Source organism: Nuphar pumila, chromosome 15 (genome assembly GCF_984573655.1).
Source record: "Nuphar pumila chromosome 15, dmNupPumi1.hap1.1, whole genome shotgun sequence".
Lineage (NCBI taxonomy): Eukaryota > Viridiplantae > Streptophyta > Magnoliopsida > Nymphaeales > Nymphaeaceae > Nuphar > Nuphar pumila.
Genome location: NC_143263.1, coordinates 7337967 through 7360425, shown reverse-complemented (window position 1 = coordinate 7360425; position 22459 = coordinate 7337967). Strand labels below are relative to the sequence as shown.

The following is a 22459-nucleotide window of genomic DNA, read 5'->3' as shown; positions in this document are numbered from 1 at the left end:
AAAATTCATAGCTTGCTTCTTTTACATGAATGCGTTTAAGCTCTTCCTCATTCTCTTAATTAAGGTAAGAACAAATACCATTGATATTTTGAAAATATCATGATTTTCATTGACAAATTTTCAAAAAACAATATAATGCCAAAAAATTATCACCTAAATGTCACGGTTTTATCACAACTTGAACACAATAACTTTGTTGTAATATTTTTCACATTTTTTTATCATTGTCACATATGCTTTAGATGTTTCATGTTTTATATATTGATATTTTCTGACTTTTAAAAAACAAAATTTTCAAATTAAGATTTTCCTGCAACTATTGGGCAAGCGAGGCACAAAGTAATTGACCGGACCCTCTAAAATGGAACGTCCTAAACCATATGCACCAACTCAATTCGTCAAGACCAGCTCAGGAGTATATAGGTCATTATGAATGATTGTAGGGGCAACTTGGGTAACTTAAGTTTCGCACGATAAAATCATTCCAGAGTTCTTGCTGTCATTGCTACAAAAGACCTCTGTCTTTTGTCAATTACAAATATTTCCTACATATTTTGTTTAAACCCAAAAAACTTAATTCCGGACTATACCATGCACGCGTTTTTTATTTATGGTTGTTTTCGAAAAACAGACCCCTTTTTGCCTTCTTCCGAGAATCTAGAGAGAGAGAGAGAGAGAGAGAGAGGTACGTTAACATATCGATTGCTGAGCTGCATTTTAGCACAGAACACTTGAGCCCGTCTTCAGATTCAACCCTCAGTGAAGTGAACTCCCAGGAAATAGATAGAGTCCAGTCTTTAATTCTCTCCTCTCTATAGACTCGCTTACTGCAGTCGTCACTCGTTCTCATCCTTATAAAGGTGGCCATGGAGAGAATCTGACCCCCACCTCCCCCTTGTCTTCTTTCCGCTTTTTCCTCATTAGTTTGGATGTAGAAGGCTCTCTTCTCGTTGAGACAGCCATCATCTGAAGATGGGTTTTCTTGAAGAGCCAGGATCGAGGAGAAACGAGAGGACTGAGAAATGGGTACCCATTAAAAGGTCGTCTTTTGGGAAGCCCAGGTCGAAAATGGAGAGATCTCTCAGATTCGAGAAGATTGGTTACCTGCAGTGGATCTGCTCCATGTTGGTCTTCCTCTCTGTGGTCATCCTGTTTCAGGCTTACCTCCCCACATCTGTGGTGGAGAAATCCAGTGGTCAGGTGAGTGCCGGAGGGATGAAGCAGCTGGGGGACTTGAACTTTGGGGAGGGGGTTAAGTTTGTGCCGTGGAAGGTGATGAGGAGGTTGGAAAAAGAGAAGAGGGGTGGGAGCTTGGGGGTGAGTGGGACGAGGCCGAGGATCAGGACGCCAGTTAGGAAGCCCCTGATTGCAATTGTGAGTTTTGTTTTTGTGTTTTTTTTTTCAGTATGTGTTGTCTTTTTTTTTTTTGGTTTGTAATGATGTGTTGCATGTGGGGGAGGTTTTTGGTGTAGGTGTTTGCAGATCTGTTGATGGATGATGTGCAGCTGTTGATGTTTAGCGTTTCTTCTGCCCTGCAAGAAATAGGGTACGAAATTCAGGTATTTAGAGGGATAAGAACTGTTCTTGTTCATGGTGTGTGCCAAAGTTGCTTGTGGTTGATCCATGTGAACTGAGAGTATAGGTTACATGGGAAGGGTTTTGTTTTAGTTGGTTTTCTTCTGATTGTGCAAAGTTGTTGTCTTACTATTTCATGGTCAAGTCCAAGTTGATTTTCTGTCATATTAAGGTTGATTGATGGTGTAATGGTCAAGTACAAGTTGATTCTCCCTGAAATTTGAAGTGCAATTGTTGACTGAGATTTTCCCTAAATACTACTTATTTAGAAGATCATATTTTTTGCCTTAGGGTATTTGCCCGTTGGAACTTAAAATTGAATTGTCAGGAGCTGGATGCTGCTTAGTGTCCATGAAGCTAAAGGAATTAGGCGATTACTCATCACTGTCTTGAGAGATGTAATCGACTCGTTTCCTAGACAATTATCCTGAAATTTCCTATTAAACTTTACTGGACCAGTGGCTTAGGAGCTGATGTCCTTTAGTGTGTGCAAGGTTAGAATGTATAGGTTATGCATCATCTTTTATTTGTTGAATTACAGAAACTTAATGTTAGTTTAATGTGGATACGTGTGGCATGGTATCTATTAGGGGAACTACTATACCCTTAGAACTTAACAATGAATTTCCCATCAATAACATGTGGATATATTGTGCCTATTGACACAATTTATCGGGTGATTTTCTCTGATCTTGATGGTATAATAATTAGATGTAGGTTTGAAAATGGTTTTCATTTTTGTATACACAGGCAAAAAAGATTGTAACTCCAGGTGTCAATGCTGGTCCTAGTACATGGGGGCAGGCAGCCGTGGAAATTGTGGATCTTTTACCAGATTTCTTTTGCTTTTCCCCTATTTTCCTTATTGACAAACACAAAAAGGAAATTAGAAATTGAATCCTCCAATTTAATTCCGAGCTCTTAAATTTGACTTCTTGCTATGATTCTACCAATAATAGTAGGGTAGTGTCTATACTTGCAAATCTAACAGCATGAGTTATGATTCAGGAGAATGAATAATGTACCATTTGCTAGTTTCAATCTTCTTTCCATATTCATAAATGCTTTTCAGTTGATATTGTTTAATGGTAGTTATGCTAAAGTTGGACCTCTTGCTGGTTTCAAAAAGGTGGATGGCCTCTAACTTCCAGAAAAGAAGCAAAAATTAGTAAACATCAAATATGAATTGGATTGATAGATCTTCACTTTGATATTTATTGACTGGACTATTATCTTGTCCAATTCAAGTGAGTGTAACTGACCAAAGTTAACTTGTTTCTTTATAGTAATTTTCATTGTTATTTGTTAATGGTTATACTAGATCATTGTCTGAGTGATAATGAACCAAACTAGTATTGGCACTGGTTTACGAGAACAAAACTTTTGTATAACCTTAAAGACTATTTAGAAACATACCTGAACATCTGATGAACATTGTATTCTTATATCTGATAGATATGTTACTCTTGCTGGTTCTTGCAACTGTGAAAAGCGTTGAGGTGTAGTGTAGCAACAACAAACAACAACAACAACAACAACAACAACAACAACAACAACAACAACAACAACAACAACAACAACAACAACTACGCCTTCATCCCAAAACAATTGGGGTCGGCGATATGAACCAACAAAGAAAATCATTCTGGGTCTTCCACATGAATCCTTCTCCAATCATTTCTATCCAATGCCATGTCCTCGGTGAGGTTCAAAGCATTCATATCCTTTCCTATCATCTCCATCCAAGTCTTCCTAGGCCTACCCCAACCTCTTTTAACTAATATATTTTTTCATTTCTCCATCTTTCTAACTGGAGCATCATTAGGCCTTCGCCGAATATGTCCAAATCACCGTAAACGATTCTCTCTCATCTTATCTTCAATGGGTGCAACGCCTACCTTCTTACGTATCTCCTCGTTCTGAATCTTATCTTTTATTGTATTTTCACACATCCATCTAAGCATACACATCTCAGCTACACTCATTTTTTGAATATGATGTCTCTTGGCAGCCCAACATTCCTACCATATAGTAAAGCGGGCCTAATAGTCGTCCTATAAAACTTTCCCTTCAACCGCAATGGCATTCTACGATCGCACAACACTCCAGTTGCACTTTTCCATTTCATCCACCCAACCTTTATCCTATGATTTACATCTCCATCAATTTCTCCATACTTTTGAATGATAGATCCCAAATATTTGAAACAATCATCCACCGGTATTTCTTGCTCACTAAGCTTCACTACACTCCCATCACTACTTCGTTGCTTACTAAACCGACATTCCATATATTCTGTCTTACTCTTACTCAACTTAAAACCTCTTGCTTCCAATGTCTATCTCCATAATTCTAACTTAGCATTAACCCCAACTCTAGACTCATCAATCAAAACAATATCATCAGCAAACAACATACACCACGACACATTTTCTTGAATTGATCTCGTAAGCTCATCCATCACTATAGCAAATAGGAAAGGGCTTAAAGCAGATCCTTAATGTAACCCAACCGTTGAGGTGTAGTGTAGCGCTCCACCAAAAATTGAAGCGAGGTTTAAAATGTAAGCCTCATTTTTTTAAAAAAAACTTTAAAAAATTGATGCAGTGAAGGGCACGATGAAGACTTCACGGTATTTGAATCTGAGGTGGTTGCGCTTTGCTGTCACGTGAAAATCCCCCACACAGCCACGTTAAGGGACTGTCACTGGTACGATGCGCTTTGCTGAGATGGTTGGTACGCTGCTCACGAACGTACGATGTGCAGTGATAAGAGAACAACCACCCCAAAAATGATGGTGCTGTATTGTTTCTTTTTTATTTCAATGGAATCCAAATGAACAATGAGATGAATAATAAACTGGATACCATAAAGAAAGGGAAATGAGAAACATTCAAAAAGGAGAAAACTTAATACTGACAGAAGAAGACAAAGAGGGGAATAAAAGATATGCTGAAAAGGAAAAACTATCAGAAGGAAAAAAAAAACTGCAAACAAAATAAAGAATCAAAGAACTGCAAGAAGGGAAAAGCTGCTGGAAGTTTCAACGTTCTCTGCCCTCCTCACGAAACCCTAGGCAACTTATTTAAAGGGCTTCAGTTTGGATCCGGGTCTCGGGTCCGGACCCGAACCCGAAACAATGCCTGGGTGTTGTTGGGTCTGTGATGCTTGGGCCTGCTCTGCATCAAAAATCCTTTAAAAAGTATCTAAAAATACAAATAAATAAAAAAAATGCTTTATTGATTTAGAAACAACCAATAAGAAATAGAAAATCTCAAATAAACACCAACAAATATAAGATTAACATGTAAAAATAACATTAATGTGTACATTGATCTATGTAAGTATCTAAGAAATAAAAAGTAGGCCACAAGAAAACATTAAATGGAAAGTAAATGAAAAGGTCATGTCAGATTTCATTAAAGAGTATCTGATATCTATCCAGATGCATATCAAATGAATTTGAGATTGTTACTTGAAGAGGTGAAATAGAAACATTTAAGCAATTTCCACAAAAAAACATACAGAACAAAGCAAACTTGAAATGCAACCAATATGAATAGCATGACAATTATTTAAACAACAAAATTACCTCCTCAATATAATTTTTAGAAAGGTTAGTTGGTTACATGGTTCATCCCTTGAGTTGAAAAAAAAGTTCAGAGCTATGTCACACGGACTCGGCTAGGGGGTCGACGCACCCGCGTCGACACGCCCCGACACTGGTGCGGCTTTAGACACGGGGCAGACACGGTCAACCAAGTGTCAGACTCAGTCAAGGCACTGGGGCTGAGTCCGTCCATAATTTAGACTCGGTCAACTTTGACCGAGTCTATTTTTTAGGGCAAAAAACTAAAAAAATTGATTTATATATAATATATATATATATATATATATATATATATATATAGCCAAACTGTGCAACTGCACAGTCACAGACTGTGCACAATCATATAATATAGTCGTGTCCCCTAACGGGCACAACTTTGACTGAGTCTTATTATTGTTATATATATATTTAAAAATATATATACATATATATAGTCGGGTCCTCGTGTCCAATATTTTTGAAATTGCGCCGCACCCGCACTCTTACCCGCACCCATGTGACATAGGTTCAGAGGGACAGAGCAGTGTTAATTTTTAGAAAGGTTAGCTGTCAAAACAATGTTAATTTTCAACTTGATGAACATAGTCACATATATCATCAAACAATATTATAGGTAAAATATCGCCAATTTGATAATATTGCGAGAAATAGCCTCGCTAAGATATAGCTGATTGGATGAACAATAATAAGGTTCATCGACTAACAAGAAGGACATAGCATGTGTATGTGTTGTGTGTGTGCAGTGAGAGAGGGAGAGACAAAGAGAGTGGGAGACAACGAGAGAGGGAGAAACAGAGAGAGGGAGACAATGAGAGAGAGAGAAACATAGAGAGAGGGAGAGACAGAGAGAGGGAGACTAAGAGAGGGAGAAACAGAGAGAGGGAGACAACGAGGAGGCGAGCCTCAAGCTGAGGCACGGGGGAGGCCCTAATCATTCAGGCCTCCCCCCTTATTTGGGTCAAAGCCTCCATTTGACCCAAACAAAATGAGGCACACGCCTCAGGTTGAGGCACACCTCACCATAAGGCATTCACCTCATAGCGTATGAGGGGTCCGCCTCATAGCCTATGTGGCATGCACCTCGTACGGTTTGTGCTTTTTATGTGCGCCTCAAGGTCAAAGGGGCCTCGCCTTGTGGCGAGGCGTGCTTTTTGCACCTTGAGGTGCGCTTTTAACAACACTGGTGAAAAGTTTGTATCAACTAGTGCATACATCCAAAATATCTCCTTGAAGAACTGTTTTCAACATCTAATCATTCTAGAAGGCTCTTGCTATTTTTTGTTGGGGAAGAACTCAGATTTTCAAGTGTCGTGGCTTTTATTTTTATGAAAAAAAGAAAAGAACTTGATTCTCATCAGTAAGTCATCATTTGTGAAATGGCAATTGTCAGTTTTCAGTATTTGTTCTTCATTGCTAATTGATTGCATTTTGAGAATTTACTTGATGAAAATGGTGAATGACAAGCGATTCAACAAAAGTTTTTCTTCAAAAGATAACTCGCTTTGCTTTGTGAAGCAATGCAAAGTACTAATTTGCATATGCCATAGGTTTTTACAGTTGAGGATGGTCCTGTTCATGCTATATGGAGGAACAAAGGCATTTCTGTTGGTATTTTGCAAGGAACCGACAAATCAGGAACGGCTGTAGATTGGCTCAAGTAAGTCATTGTTCTTTGGTATTATTAGAGAATTACAGATCTTTTATAAGCTAGACTTTATACATGGTATTCTTTGTTTAAGGAAAACATGAACCTTAAATGTTGTACTTGAAAGCCTTTTTCTTTTCTTCTAAAGAGGTGGATTTTGATCCTTGAAGTTATACTCTGCAAAGTCTTCCACAACAAAATTTATTTTGTTGCTTCATATGTATGCTAATGCATGATTAGTATGTCTCATGTGCAGTTTTGATGGTATTCTTATCAATTCTCTTCAGGCTAGGGGCGTTCTTGCAAAGTGAGTATGCCATTTCCTGTTGGCTGTTAAGAGAATGGGAACTTGAAAGCCTATATTTGCTGAGAAGTCATATTCTTATACATATGGTTGTCATATTCCTACCGGTTCTATTGTACTTGAGGAGTAAATGATGTTTTGCTTTCCTTAGTTACAGGAAAAAATTTCTAGCATATGCATTCATTGTGCTGGACCCAATTATCACTTTCCTATGCACTTTCTCCCAAAGATCTGTCATTGAACAAATATTGATGCTCTTTAAGGAATGAATTTCATATCTGCAACAGTTTTATGCAGGAGCCCTTCAAATCTATACCTGTGATATGGACAATCCATCATGGGGCACTATCACCTCAGTTGGCAGAGAACACACCAGACGAGAACTCTAAATTGATCAATGAGTGGAAACAAGTCTTTGTTCGAGCTACAGTTGTAATCTTTCCTGACTTTGTTTTGCCGGTAATGTAGTTTTATTGCAGGTCATCTCTTTCTCTGTTCATTAACATCTGAAGGATTTTGAGTTCTGTTGTTTGTTAGGAATCCTTGTTTATACTTTTGAAAATATTATAAACTTGGTTACTTTTCCATTTGTGCAGATGATGTATGCTGCATTCGATTCTGGAAATTACTTTGTTATCCCGGAATCATCTGGTGAATCATGGGAAGCATCGGCATTTTTGGCCCTCAACAAGGGGCATGATGTACGAGCTGAGATGGGTTACATGACTGATGATTTTGTTGTTGTCATTCTTGGGAGTCAATTTTTGTACAATGGTATTTGGTTGGAACATGCACTTGTTATGAAAGCCTTAGTGCCACTTCTTGCAGAGCTCCACACTGGTAACACTTCCAGTTCACGTCTGAAAATTGCTATTGTGAGTGGGAATTCTACAAGCACCTACAAAGTGTCGCTGCAGGTATATTTAGAAAAGTGTTTACATTATTTTGACAAATATGCAACTTTCTTTTCTTATTTGAAACTTAGCTTCACTTTGCCATTTGGATTTTAGTTGTGAAGTTACTCTGCTATTCTCGATGATTTTTTATATATGGTGAAATGATTTCAATCATGAAGGTATTTGATACTGCAGGCAATTGCTCTGAAATTAGGTTACCCGAGGGCTAATGTACGACATGTTGGCAGTGATGAAGATGTGAGCAGTTTTCTTAGCATATCTGATCTTGTAATATATGGAACATTCCGCGAAGAACAATCCTTCCCATCTTTTCTCATTCGAGCAATGTGTCTTGGAAAGCCAATTATTGCTCCCAATCTCGAAATGATCAGAAAACATGTATGTTTTATAATTTCCATTTAAAAAGCTCATATTCCTTTTTCATTGTAAATTGCTTCACAAAAGATGTATAACAGTGGAGCTGCTATGATGAAATCAGATTGATGACAGGGTCAATGGATTTCTTTTCCCGAAGGAAAATATTGGCTTGCTGACAGAGGTGCTGTTTCAAGCAGTTTCAAATGGAAAATTATCTCTTCTTGCTCAAAATGTTGCATCAAACGGCAAAAAGAATGCAACAAATTTTATGGTTGCAGAAACTGTTGAAGGCTATGCCGCAGTACTTGAAACCATTATTCAGTTGCAATCAGAAGTTGCATACCCAAAGACCGTCAAGGAGATCCCTCAGCTGGTGAAAGAGGAATGGCACTGGCAACTTGCCAATGAAGTTGACCTCAAATATTGGAAAAGAAGCTCCAGAAGTTCCAGCTTTACGGTCCTGGTTGGGGAATTCCAGAATCATAGTCATGTGGTAGGTTCTGCAGTCCCAAAAAGTGTGATAGATGAAGCATTCTCATTTACTGATTGGGAAGAACAAAACTCTATGGAGATGGCTAATGCTAGAAAGAAGAGAGAAGAAGAAGAGGTATATTGATGCCCTGGTGTTTTCCTTTTCCTGAGCCATTGTCTGGATGTAGCATTTAGCTAATCGTCATTCTTTCCTCTTGTCATTATGATCTATTAAATATTTCAGTTGAAGGACAGAACTGATCAGCCTAGAGGAACATGGGAGGAAGTCTATCGGAATGCAAAAAGAGCAGATAGAGCCAAAAATGAATTGCATGAAAGAGATGACAGGGAGCTTGAGAGGATAGGCCAGCCTTTGTGCATATATGAGCCTTACTTTGGGGAAGGTGCCTGGCCGTTTCTTCACCAGAGATCCCTTTATCGTGGGATAGGCCTGGTTAGTCTTTTGCTTGGTTTACTAAAGTTACTATGACTACTTGAGACATCAAATAGAGCGTAATTTAACTTCATCTCAAGTGGATAGCTGATTTCTACATTTTGTTATGTATGACCTAGTCCTGCAATGTAGAGTACCAGATTAGTCTCTTGGAAACTGATCTCTTTTAGTGGCAGTGTTTACACAAGCCTCAGCACATTTCCCTATCTTATTTGATGTTCCAGTTGATCCACGCATGTAGGATCAGTGTTTACATGAATACTAAAAGCTTGTTTCCACTTTCCATGCTAGTCAATTTTACAGTTGACTTAAACATGTAAAATTTTCTACTTGCATGAGCACCAAGGACTTGTGTATATGTTATTTGATGCTGCAATAAAAATCTGTAAATGTAGGATCAGTCTTTCCATTAGCATCAATATCATCTAATGCCTGCAACCTTGTCTTTTATATTGTCAACTGCTAGTGAAGTTCCTCCATAAATGCTGAATTGGATGACCTATGACACATACAAATATCCTTGTTACTAGGATCTGATATTGTAAATTGTTTAGAATGCCGATGGATGCTCATCTTTTCCATTTATGAAAGGAGGAAAATCTGTCATCTATCATTTGCTTACATAAGGGTTTTATCTGTAGAGGATGCTTGACTGGTTTGTGCTCCATCTAATTCTTTGGTTTATTCAAATGGGTGATAGTCTACCAAAGGCCGAAGGCCTGGAGCTGACGATGTAGATGGACCTTCTCGTCTTCCACTCCTGAATAGCGCTTACTACAGAGATGCACTTAGTGAATATGGAGCCTTCTTTGCTATAGCTAATAGGGTGGATCATTTACACAAGAATGCATGGATTGGCTCTCAATCTTGGAGAGCTACAGCCAAGGGGGTATGTTTTGAATCAACTTTTATGCATTGGTACTTTTGTTTTTATTTATAAGTGATACTTTCAATATCTATTACAAACCATGTGATGTTTGTGTAGAATGGGATGCTCTCTTTTTTATTTTCTTACCATGTGTATTTCAGTCCTTTGACTTAACAAGTAACTATTGAAACCTTTTAACTTGTAATTTCGGGCAGCGAGTCCTTACCATGAATGTGTGGTTTCTATTCTAATAACACCTAAAATGACAGCATAGCAAGAAGATTTAGTTTTAGAAGAGAAATTACAGTTGATTAAGGTATGGAGAACAGTCAGTATGAATAACACCATATCAGATAGAACATAATCGGTATGTATGTGAAGGGAACACTGAGTGGTCTTAAATGATATAATTTGGAATGCCTTTGGATAGGTATTGGCTCCTGCAGGCATTATCTTGTCATGAAAAAGCAAGAATCTTGCCTTTCATAATCATGTTGTTTTTGCCTTTGTTTTGTTTCTCTTGCAGCTTTGACTAAAGAATATTTCTAGCTTTTTATTTCACTTTCATGCAGAGCCTTACCATAAATCGTGTTATAATTAGTTCGATAGCACATAAAATGACTGCTTACCACTATAAAAAAATTGTTAAAGTTGATTAAATATAGCAGTCACAGTTCATTGGAGTACAAAAAAATCAGACAATATAAAATCACCATATCAGATCAAATGGAAGTGTGGTTTCCCTTCCCATGCATTCTATATCCCGGCGTGAATGATAAACTAGCAAGAATCTTGACTTGATCTATCTTTGTTCCATTTCTATTGCATGCTTTGACTAAAGAATATTTTTAACATTTTATTTCTTGCATTTCATTTGGTTTTAATTTTGTTATTGTCATATAATGTGCACGAATGTGTGTGGGTGGGTTGGCAGGGGCGGGTGAGGGGTGGGGAGAGGAATTGCATGGCAACTGGCAGGTTAATGTGTTTGTTAAATTAAACTTGAGGTTATGAATTAAAATACCATCATCCCAGAACATACAAGGAATTTGATTTTCCATGAATCAATAGATGTCTTGTGAGATGGTTATGCTTTCTTTTTGCAACTCTTATATTATAAGTTTCATTTGCTGAAAATTTGTGGATTCCTCATCTACCATTGAGGTGGCTCTTGCATTCATATCACCTATGCACACAAGGATTGTCTAGAAGAGAGCACATAAATGGAGATTGATTGACACTACGAAGAAAGAATTTTTCCTGAGCTACCATAACGGAGAAATGTTCCAACCAGGCATCTCAATATTGTTTGAGATGATATATTTCGTATAGTATTTGATCAGCCGATAATAAAAAGACACTCTGAGTGCAATAAGTTACTAGGTTGTGTCATATAATATTTTCTCATGGAGATCATGAGGTCGTGTATTTTTACCATCCATCTGAGCGATACTCCTTTTTTAGTATCAATGTAGTTGTAAGAGACCAAACAATAAGTTACTAGGTTGTGTCATATAATATTTTCTCATGGAGATAATGAGGTCGTGTATTTTTACCATCCATCTGAGCGATACTCCTTTTTTAGTATCAATGTAGTTGTAAGAGACCAAACAACAGTCTCCTTCACTGCTGATTAGAGGCTCTTGTAGTTCCAATACTGTATTTACAACCATATGAATTGGCTTGTAATTAATCCTTTTATTGCTTAACAGTTGCTCTGTTGGACTTAAACCATGACTAGTTGATGTGAGTTGTTTCCATTTATTGCACTTACCCTTAGTAGAAGGTGTTTGAGATGCATATCTTATATCCTTTTTATGTTTATGGTGTTTGTTCAGAACTGATTATGACTGATGAAGTTAATTTTTTGTTGTGTACTTCAATTCTGCCGTAAGAAATATAAAATCAAATTGTGAACCAGCCAAAAAAATAAGAAAGATCATGATGTCAAAAACAATGAATGAATTGTTTTTTTTCTTTCATTTTGATGAATTATATCTTTTGATTAACGTTATCATATGGTATTTGGAACCTTTTGCTGACATCCGATCATCACCTCAAATAGGCTTCCTTATCTGAGACCGCTGAAGGTGCACTATTAGAGGCAATTCAAACTCATAGACATGGGGATGCTCTCTATTTCTGGGCCAGATTGGATGAGGATTCAAGAAATCCAGCTCAACTGGATTTCTGGTCTTTCTGTGATGCTGTAAATGCTGGAAATTGCAGGTACCATTTACTTGCAAAGTTTTTATGCAGCGTTCTGGAATTCTTGATCAATATATGGTATTATTTAAAATGAGCAGGCCATAGATTTATATGTAAAGTGATGAGGGCATCCTCAACCTTTATGTGAGCCAGTATTATATCCATAACCAATGGAACATTTTTCTTTTTTTTTTCTTTTTTCGGGGGGGGGGGGGGAGAGAGAGATAAGCAGGAGCAGATGGAAAACTTGAGAAAGCAACATTACCTGCAACTAAAACCTTTTGCATAAACCTGGGAACTCCATTTTGAGAGAATATAATGTCTTCTGATTTCATCTCTTCATTATTAACAAACTGTGAATTCTCTCTCCTATTCTTTTTGGTCCATGTCCATCTTATAAAATGAAATTCACTGGATATCAAGTGGGCATTGTGACATTTCTGTGGAAATTCATTAAGAAAATTCCGAGTTACATTGAGCTTGGATGTTTACCTTTCATTTCATGCGTGCCACTCAGAATCACTTTGTTTACAAGGGTTACTTTGAGAAAGCTTCTTTTTTTATGACGATGAACCCTTGCTGAAAACCGGGTCACTTAATAGGCCGCTCCCTGCGAGGTAAACCCCGGGTGGGGTCACCGACTCCCTAGCCCTTATGGAGCCCACCAGTTAAAGGGTCCCACACATCTGGTGGGAATCAAACCTGGGACAAAGGGGTTAGCACCTTCTCTCTAGTCACACGCTTGAGGAAAATAATACATGCTTTTATTTCAGATTGGTGAAAGTTTATCTGACCATGCTTTCTGTGACAACTTATATTTCTTAGGTTTGCAGTTTCTCAAGCACTTAAAAGGATGTATGGTGTGCGGAAGGATTTTGATTCTTTGCCGCCCATGCCTGGTGATGGTGGTACTTGGTCTGTGATGCATAGTTGGGCTTTGCCAACAAGGTCATTTCTTGAAATGGTAATGTTTGCAAGGTGAGAGACATGGGCATTTGCACTTCTCCCCACGAAGTATGATTTTTGCATGCATGCAGTTGCCTTAACTGTCTATTCCCTCTGTCTAGTTTTTCTTGTTGACATATTCATTGTGCTAAAGATGTGAATCATTGACAGGATGTTTGTAAATGCATTGGATGCAGAGATATATGATGAGCACCACAAAACCATGCAATGCTATTTGAGTACAAAAAAGGTACTTTATTTATTTGAATTGAGTGAATTCTTGTATGTGGGATATTTGCAGTGATTATTTCCTTTATCTACTTGTTACAAACTATGCTTGACAGCCATAATTTTTTCCCCTATTGGTGCATGTTGTGTAATTAGCTGTTTTGGTTGATGTTTTGTCACTTTTTACTATAGTTCTTCTTAGACATGATAATTCAGACTGGCCTTCTCTCTCTTGTTTCAGTACTTCATGTCCTTTTGATTCCTGTTTCATTATCTGCTAACATTGATTTAACTTGAAGTATGTGGTAACCTTTGTCTCTGTAATGAGGAGAAACCACCATTATGGTTTGGATAACCTATTACAGGCCGAGGGATGCCACGTTGACCATGGCCCTCTTTCGGTATTTATGGTGTGAAACTCTATGAGGATTCCCCTCTTGTTGACCGGGGATGGTGTCCTGTTGACTTCGACCTTGTGGCGAGGTACACAACCCCCGGGTATCAAACATACAACGTCCTTCAACTTAAACTCCTTAAGCAGAGAGAGAGAGAGAGAGAGAGAGAGAGAGAGAGAGAGAGAGAGAGAGAGAGAGAGAGAGAGAGAGAGAGACTCCAACCAAAGGAATGTCCAAATTCTATGACCAATAATGCTCAGATGGCTCCTGTTATAAAAGAAGATAAAACCATATGGAGCCACTTGGACAAATGGTTTAGAGTTTCTCTTGTTTCTTTCTTGCTCTTTGTAGCTTTAAGTAAAATCACTTTTATTGTTCACATGCAAGTCTCATCTGGTCATAGGCTGTGCAAAAGACTCCCGCACACACACACACACAAATGTCTTTCAACGCGCCCCCACGCTCATTCTAATTGCTTTCTGTAGGACCGGCATTGCTATTCACGCTTACTTGAGCTAGGTGTTAATATCTGGGCGTATCATAGTGCAAGGCGGATGATTTATGTAAACCCACAAACTGGAGCCATGCAAGAGCAACATGGATTAAGAAGTAGAAGAGGCAGAATGTGGATCAGATGGTTCACTTTTTCCACACTTAAAACCATGGATGAAGAATTGGCAGAGGAGTCTGATTCTGATAATCCGAACCAGAGGTGGTTGTGGCCCTTGACCGGCGAAGTCTTTTGGCAAGGCATATATGAGAGGGAACGGAATATGCGGCACCAACAGAAGGCTGAAAGGAAACAGAAAAGCAAGGATAAGATTAGAAGGATTAGAAACAGACAGCATCAGAAAACGCTCGGGAAATACATCAAGCCACCTGAGGAGGTGGCGAACACAGTGGGGTAATCAATGTTGCAATTCCGGCAGCTGGTTGTGAAAATTTCAGTGACACCAAGGCGATTCTGGCAAGTCACGGGTATTATTTCATTCTCTCTCCGTCATTTGGAAAGGGTGCATGATGATTATGATTGAATTTCTCAATTTTTTTGTATGCGCATGATGTTCATGGAATGAAGAGAGATTGTAATGTTGGTTCTGCATCCTTGTATGCGCATGATGTTCATGGAATGAAGAGAGATTGTAATTCTTTTGTTTCATATTCTCTGTTTCTAGCAAATGCTCCAGCTTGGGGATGGAATCACCATAGTGAGCCAACTCTCATTATCACAGTATCATCATCTTTAAATGTCATTAAATCATGATCGTCATCATTGTTTCCATCATGATAATCGTATCTTTCATACAATGCCATCATGACATGGTGTCCCATCATCATTGGTATCTTTGTAATCTTTATCTTTCATGCAGTGCCATAATCAGTTACATCACATGATATCCTCCCATAATCCATGGTAAATATAAAACTGAGCTATCAAACCAAATTTGAAGGCACAAGCTTAGCCAAATGTACGACAAAGTTTAGCCTGCTGAATCGAAATGCGTGTTAACTCCTGGTACTTGGTTTAATCCATACCACTCATTTGCTTGGCTTGGCTAAGATTCTTAGCTAGTTCATCTGTGTTATCAAACTTGGATCGAATCAGCCCCTTTTTTATTGCCCCCCCCCCCCTTACTGAACTGGCCGATATATATAATTATTTTTTCTTTATACTAGTAATGTGCTAGTGCGATGCACTAAAAAACAAAGGATTTAGCTGCACAACAAAGAATATGGACCCCAGATTTACCTGCCACATAGAATTAGTATTTGACATGAATCCAGAGCGAAATCCAAAAACACAAAAGCTAGAAGGTGAGCAAGAGATTAGTCTCTGGTGAGAGAACATTTTTGTCCTTTACTCGAAACATCGTTTTATGGCGCTAATGGTGGAAAAGGGTACTTAAGTCTTTGCAAATGCACCAGACTCCGATGCTAAGTGATGCTGACACACACGGAGAAATGAGCCCCACGTGCTTACATACGTGACACTCATTCAGACTTGAGAACACGCACCTGCGTGTTCCGGGGGGAACATATAACCTGCTTCGCATAGAGCCCATCCAAGTGATGGGCATCTTATTCGTATAGGTTTGGATGCCGTTCATCTTGAGATCAATGACATCCAGTGGTATTACCGTTGGAGCACATTCTGACCTGAACAACTAAGTATTTTTTCAGAAACAATCAAAAGATACTCTTATATTAACTCTTTTGAAGAGAGAGTCTGTGTCACGCAATTACTGTTATATTAACTCTTTTGAAGAGAAAGAGAGAGTCACACTCGCATCCATAGGGGATCTCAAATCTGAGAGAGAGAGAGAGAGAGAGAGAGAGAGAGAGAGAGAGAGAGAGAGAGAGAGAGAGAACTGTTTTTTCATTACATGAAGAAGATAAAAAAATTAATTTTAAAGACTAGTAATGTGCTCGTGCAATGCACGAAAAAAAAAATTCAGAGAGAGCCAGGATAAGATTTTACTTCAAAGGGAGGGATTGGCCCTGAGCTCGGATTATATCCGAGTAATCTGACCCCATACATCCCCGATCTGATTTGTTCCCAAGCATGTTAACCCATATCAGTCCACCAATTTCAAGCATATGCGGACTTGAACCCAGACCGGAGCCAAATTGGTGGGGTCTGGTGCTCAGATTTAGACCCTCAAAAAACAGGTTTATTTAAAGCCAAAACTACTGTTTATAGCCAACCTGTGCCACCAATTTATTTGATCAGGTTCAGGTATGTTTTTCATACACTGTCTAAAACGGGTCTGACAAAACTCAATAAGAATTCAAACTGAACGATAATAAAAGAGTAGTAGTTTGAAAGAGTTTTTTTTTTTTAAGTGAAAACTTTTATTTTCTTTGAAAGTATAATAAGGCTCTGTTTGGGAACCCTGTTGGAGGGAGTTGCAAGGAGTCCAGAGAAGTACAACTGAAATGGATTTGAGAGGAGTTGTTGACTCCCTCTTTTGTTTGGAAGCATAAACAACTCCTTCGAAGATTCGGGCTTGCAACTATTCCTGATTCCTCATCATGTTTGGAACCTGTAGCGTGGTATTTGAGTAGCAAAGTAAATAAAAGTTACATCATATTTAACTGCATCATTGACATTTTATTTTTTTTGACAAACAAGTAATATTTAAATTAAACATAAGTATTAATTAAACCCATTACACTATTTTAAAATATGCCCAAAAGTACGAAGATAAAAATAAAAGTCCATTACAATGAAGTATAATCAAGCTAGAGATATGATTACAATATGAGTACAAGAACTTATATAGAACAGAATTTATGGTATGTAAATTTACAAAAAATGTGTTTGAAATACCCAGTAGTTATCATATTTCTAGTCACTATCTATGTATACTAGGTGAATGTAATATTAGTATAAACGATTTCAAAGGTGAAGAATGACAGCATTTTTGTAATATTTTTATTTTTACATTTAATTTTTTTTAGAGAGAATTCATTTGAATAGAGAATCCACTAAGGAACTACATGGATATAGCACATGCGGGAATGGTCAGGTGGTTAGGTTTAGCACCATAATGTTCGGGGGCCCTTGACATCATGAGTTCAAATCCTTTTGGAATGAAGTGGTACAGATTACATGGTATGGCCAGTCCATTCTTCTGAAGAGGGCCGATCAGGCAACAAGGCCCTTTTGTAACTTTTATTATTTACAAAACTAAAATCAGGTGACATGCCAAATCACCATTAATCTTTAGTGTTTTGGCATTCATACTATTAGCAGGCAGGAATTGAACCGGGAACAGAATAGGCTCAACCATATTTCTTCCAAACCTACCCAACTCAATTCAATTGAACTTGTAACATCAACTGAATACATGTAATAGAATAAAGAAAAATAAATGAAGCACATGCAGATATCCTGTTGGATCGAGAGCACAGCGGAAGCTATCAATCAACAAGCCACGGAGATTGGTGAGCAATATGCTTCTCAGCTGAAAATCGACATGGTCGTCCTTAAGGTTTTTTTCATATGTTTTTTACTCTCTGATTTGTTGTCTATCCTTAGAGATTTCATCTCCTTATTAACATGAGATACACCACCCTTATAAGTCGTTGCCTAAACGGCCCACTTCAAAATGAAGATCTTACCTTATATAATCTGACCACGTTGGGATGCTTCAACAACTTCAACGTCCAAATTTCTCTCCTCAGGCATAAGAAAACTCCAAAATCAAGGCTACCCTGCACCAAAAACTTGCAGAAAAATGAAATCACACTTACAAAAATAAAAAAAATCAAAAAAATCAAAATGACATTATGATGAAGTAATAACCTTTATTTTGACGTCCATTCAAGCAAGCAAGCTTAATACCTAAATTGTATATTGATGTCAAAGCTTCAATAAAGTATGACTTATAAATAATCTGTGTGTCTAAAACATAGTGTTTAGGCCGTGGTATTTTTTTTTTTGGATTTATAACTCGAAGAAACTGCACCGGGCATGGAGACCTGCTCACGCTCAACCTGTCATAGGTACGGTTGTCGTGCAGGGAGCGTAAAACTCCGAAGCTAGGACCCTACCCCAGGGCCTATGCTATACATTGGCTTGCGCAGAGGGGCGACACCAATGAGAATTGACCTTGACTGCCCGTCTAGCAGCCAAGGCCCCACTCCCCCTTGAGGCTAAATAGACACTTGAATCCATTTTAGATGAAAAAATGGTATTCAGAAACTCAAGAAATTATGAAAATTGCAGGCTATGGTTGAAAGGTTTTAAAGAGTCTATTAATTTGGCTTTTAAGTTCAGTAATTCAAAGTTTAAGTACTAAAGAAATAAGAGCCAAGTATGAGTAGAAATAAACCATAAATGCTATTGATGGTAGGGGTGCAAGCAGATCAGGTATGAAGAACCATATCGTTTTTTGTATCTTCATAATGGGCCAATTGAGTCCAAAATTTGAAACCATTTAAGAAATGAGTCGGTTCTTGAGTATGTACTTTGACCATGTTTTGTATCTTGCCAAATTGGTTCTTTTATATATACACTACACAGACCAACTTGAACTAAAGCCCACCTTCTATTATTTGAACCAACCCAAACGACATGCACCCAGCTGTATATTATATCCAGATCCATTTTGCGCACCTCAACCTACAACAACCTGGATCACTTCATGCTGAACTGCCAATAGGTGCGATCCATTTTCATGTGTGATCCATTTTCATCCCTAATTGATGGGTTTGGCGAAGCTTGAGCTAGTCCTCTAGACGAATCAAGGAGAAAAAGATCTAGAGGGCATGGTGTTTAGCCTTGTGAGTCATATGGAAGATTCAAAATGATCAAACTTTTTTTAGGAGAAGGGTCTTAATTCTCATCAGATAGTGAGGGACGTGATGAGAGGAGTTTGAGAACAGGTGATGAGGAAACTCAGCAGTCAAATGGAGAAGCCTTGATTCGTGGGAACCGCGATGAGGGGTGAATTAAGGTCAACATGGTAAGCATCTATCATTGGGGGTGATGCAAACCAAAAGCTCGATTAGCGAAGAAATGCTTAAGTTACGCTACTCCTACCAAAGCATGATTAATGAAAATAAGCAAATAATGAATGCATAAAATAAAATAAAATAAAATACTTATAATCTCAATCATCCACCCCTCAAAATCCCATATATAACAAGTATTTATAAGAGAAAAAGAAAACTCTACCTCTCTGCGATGGATCTTAGATAAGATCTGAATACGAAAGCAAACCCAAAACATAAATTCAAATCTTAACTACTAACTATGGATCTAATTAGATTCGAGAACTTAATCCCATCACTCGCTCTTTTTCTTCTTCTTGTTTATTGGACTTGGATCCGACTTCGGATCCTCAACTGCATCATCCTCCTCAAGTTGAAAAAGATTCGACTTTGGCGAATCGTAGGTTATAGTATCATTATTACAAAGCATGAGGCCACATAAGAGATCATCTCCATGAAAATAGATTGTCTCCAACTGCACACACTTGAAATTGTCAAACATTGGGGTGCCAAGTGTCAAACTCCATCACATCGAAAGCATCTTTGCCCATTCTCAATGTCCCACGTACGAGAACAACAAGGTGTCTGCTTGGAGTCCTTCTGAGTGGGGGGGGGGGGGGCTTAGCATAATGTTGGTCCAAATTCGCTCCCTGGGTTAGACTGAGAAAACAATGATCCACACAAATCGCTTTTTTGCCTTAAGCTTTGCCTTAATAGACATCACATATTGAGTTGCTTGATCCACAATCGAAACCGCAAGACAAATCATCTCATTATAAATGGAAGAATGAAGGTTGGTGATGTACATGGTAACTTGTTGGTCTGCGATCTTCTGAAGTAGACTATGAAGATTCAGGTGATAGAATTTTGCGATGTATTCGACCATGGACTTTGAACCCTGTGAGAGTAAAAGGCACTGACGATAACTTGGCTTTCATGACTCACTGCATCTCAGTTCACGTCTCGACAAGCCTTACCCCCCTGACCCTCACGAATCTGGTGCAAATCTGTCCATCATAACACTGCAAATCTTTGTAGGTGGGTTGCGACAAGTGCAACTTGATGATGCTTCGAAACCTGCTAAGAAGGGAAGCGGATCAGGTCATGCTGAACATGAGCATTTTTGCTCATGCTGACATCATGGTCATCCGATCTGAATCACCTTGAACTGTGTGCCTAGGTAGAGCCCTCTCTGGCGGACAATGGTACTTGCGCATGTTGCCCAAACTGAGTACCTAGTGAAGCGGGTTTGTAGTTTTGGTCCCTAAAGCGGATATGAGTTCTGATAAGGTCTAATAATGGGGTTTGGATTGTATTAGGTAGACCTAGGTGGGAGATAATTAGGATACATGGGTGGTGTTGGACAGGTTGATTTTGGGTTTGGGTGAAGTTTTTGCTCACGAATCAAATTGGGTGGCCAAGATATCAGGTTTGGTAAGAATTTAATTGAATCACGAGCAAATCAGGAGGATATTGAGTCGTCAGACCCAGATTGGTATAAGTTCGATATTGGATCAAGCTTTGAGGGCAAAAGGCTTGACTAAGACTCGATCCATATCCAAGATTATGCCAGGTTTGGTTTTAACTTAGTCCAAATTGGAATTGGGGCTCTGTCCAAGTCTGATTAGGTTTAAATATTCATATTTGGACCAAAAATAGGTGGTGGGGTCCAACCCAGTGGACCTGGATATTGAGAAGTGCCAACTAAGTTAGAAACCTGCACCCTAAGGCCTAAAACCAGTGTGTTTTGCGTTGAACTCGAGTCCAGAACACATGAAACCAAGTTTTGGAGCTCAAAACCGGCCTCAAACCCAGTTTGGGTTGAACCGGTTCTCCCCCTAGAACCATCAGGTGAGAGTCCATCCGTGTTGAGAGACCACAGGAGGAGCTCACCACCCGTCTGGACAGAGGGTGAGGCTACTCTTGCCGATGGTAGGAGAGAGTCTGTCAGTAGTGGGTAGGGATCTACCCAGTCAACACAGTCTAGCGGTTGATGCCATGTGAGGTACCCTCTTTCTACTTGGTAGGGTTTGAAAGCGAAGAGGGGCAGTGAGCCAAGGCTCATCGTCAGTGGTTCCTAATAGGAGGAGGGGGTTCTGCTGACCTCCCTTTCTCGACACTGGATAGTGGAAAAGTGGGTGGTCGAGGGAAACATCCTCCTCTACCTGAAACTGTTGAGAGAAGAGGGGGTCAGGACAATGACCCAATCACTTAGGTTGATTAGGCATGCAGGCTCATCCCAAACCCTCCTTTGATGAGTGTAAACAACAATGGTTTAGTGATGATCGATGTTGGCTCATCGAAGGCGGTGGTTGTTGAGTGTTACCAAGGATCAACTGTTGGACATATGGATCGGGTCCAACCCACTAAGTGACCCGATTTGACATTAAAAACTTAGTGGGGTAGTGGGCGTAATAGTGGAAGACAGTTATTGTCATAAAGAAGGAGGTTACGTGAATGTGAAATGTCCACATTCACTGTACCTCCATTCCCTCTTCCACTATATAAAGGGGTGGTTGGCTGCAATGAATGATAAGAAACCATTGCCATACAGTAATAGCCTTAGCCTAGTCCACATTCGGTTCAATGGTTTCAGGGTCCTGCTTACTATCGACCTAAGGCCTGGGCTCATCGTGGGGGTCGACCAGATGAGAAGAACGCCGAGCACCCACACACACACTTTATGGCGTCTTCAGGTACGCTTTCTATGTATGTTGAAGCAAGAAACACTAACATTGGGTTATAGGCCCACACTTGTCATTTCACTCTCCTCACACTTGACATTCCACTCAAACTTTACGTCTTTCTTAGTGAGCTTTGTCATTGGAGCTGCTAATACGAAAAATCCTTTCACGAATCGCTAGTAGTACCCTGCTAATCCCAATAAACTATGAATCTCGATAGGATTCTTGGGTCAAGACCAATTGGTGATTGCTTCAATTTTCGTAGGGTCTACTATAATTTCATCTTTAGAAACAATATA

At 38.9% G+C, this 22459-nt stretch overlaps 1 protein-coding gene across 1 annotated transcript; it reads left to right on the top strand.

Moving 5' to 3' along the window:
- The first annotated feature begins 801 nt into the window (after positions 1 to 801).
- Positions 802 to 15193, top strand: LOC149814335 (uncharacterized). Its single transcript, XM_089989141.1, has 14 exons — positions 802 to 1374; positions 1473 to 1559; positions 6733 to 6842; positions 7087 to 7137; positions 7422 to 7593; positions 7731 to 8051; positions 8226 to 8429; positions 8530 to 9015; positions 9124 to 9333; positions 10034 to 10222; positions 12267 to 12430; positions 13235 to 13387; positions 13526 to 13604; positions 14463 to 15193. The coding sequence occupies exons 1-14, from the start codon at positions 973 to 975 to the stop codon at positions 14883 to 14885; spliced, it is 3051 nt and encodes a 1016-aa protein (XP_089845267.1). The 5' UTR covers positions 802 to 972; the 3' UTR covers positions 14886 to 15193.
- The last annotated feature ends 7266 nt before the right edge of the window (positions 15194 to 22459 follow it).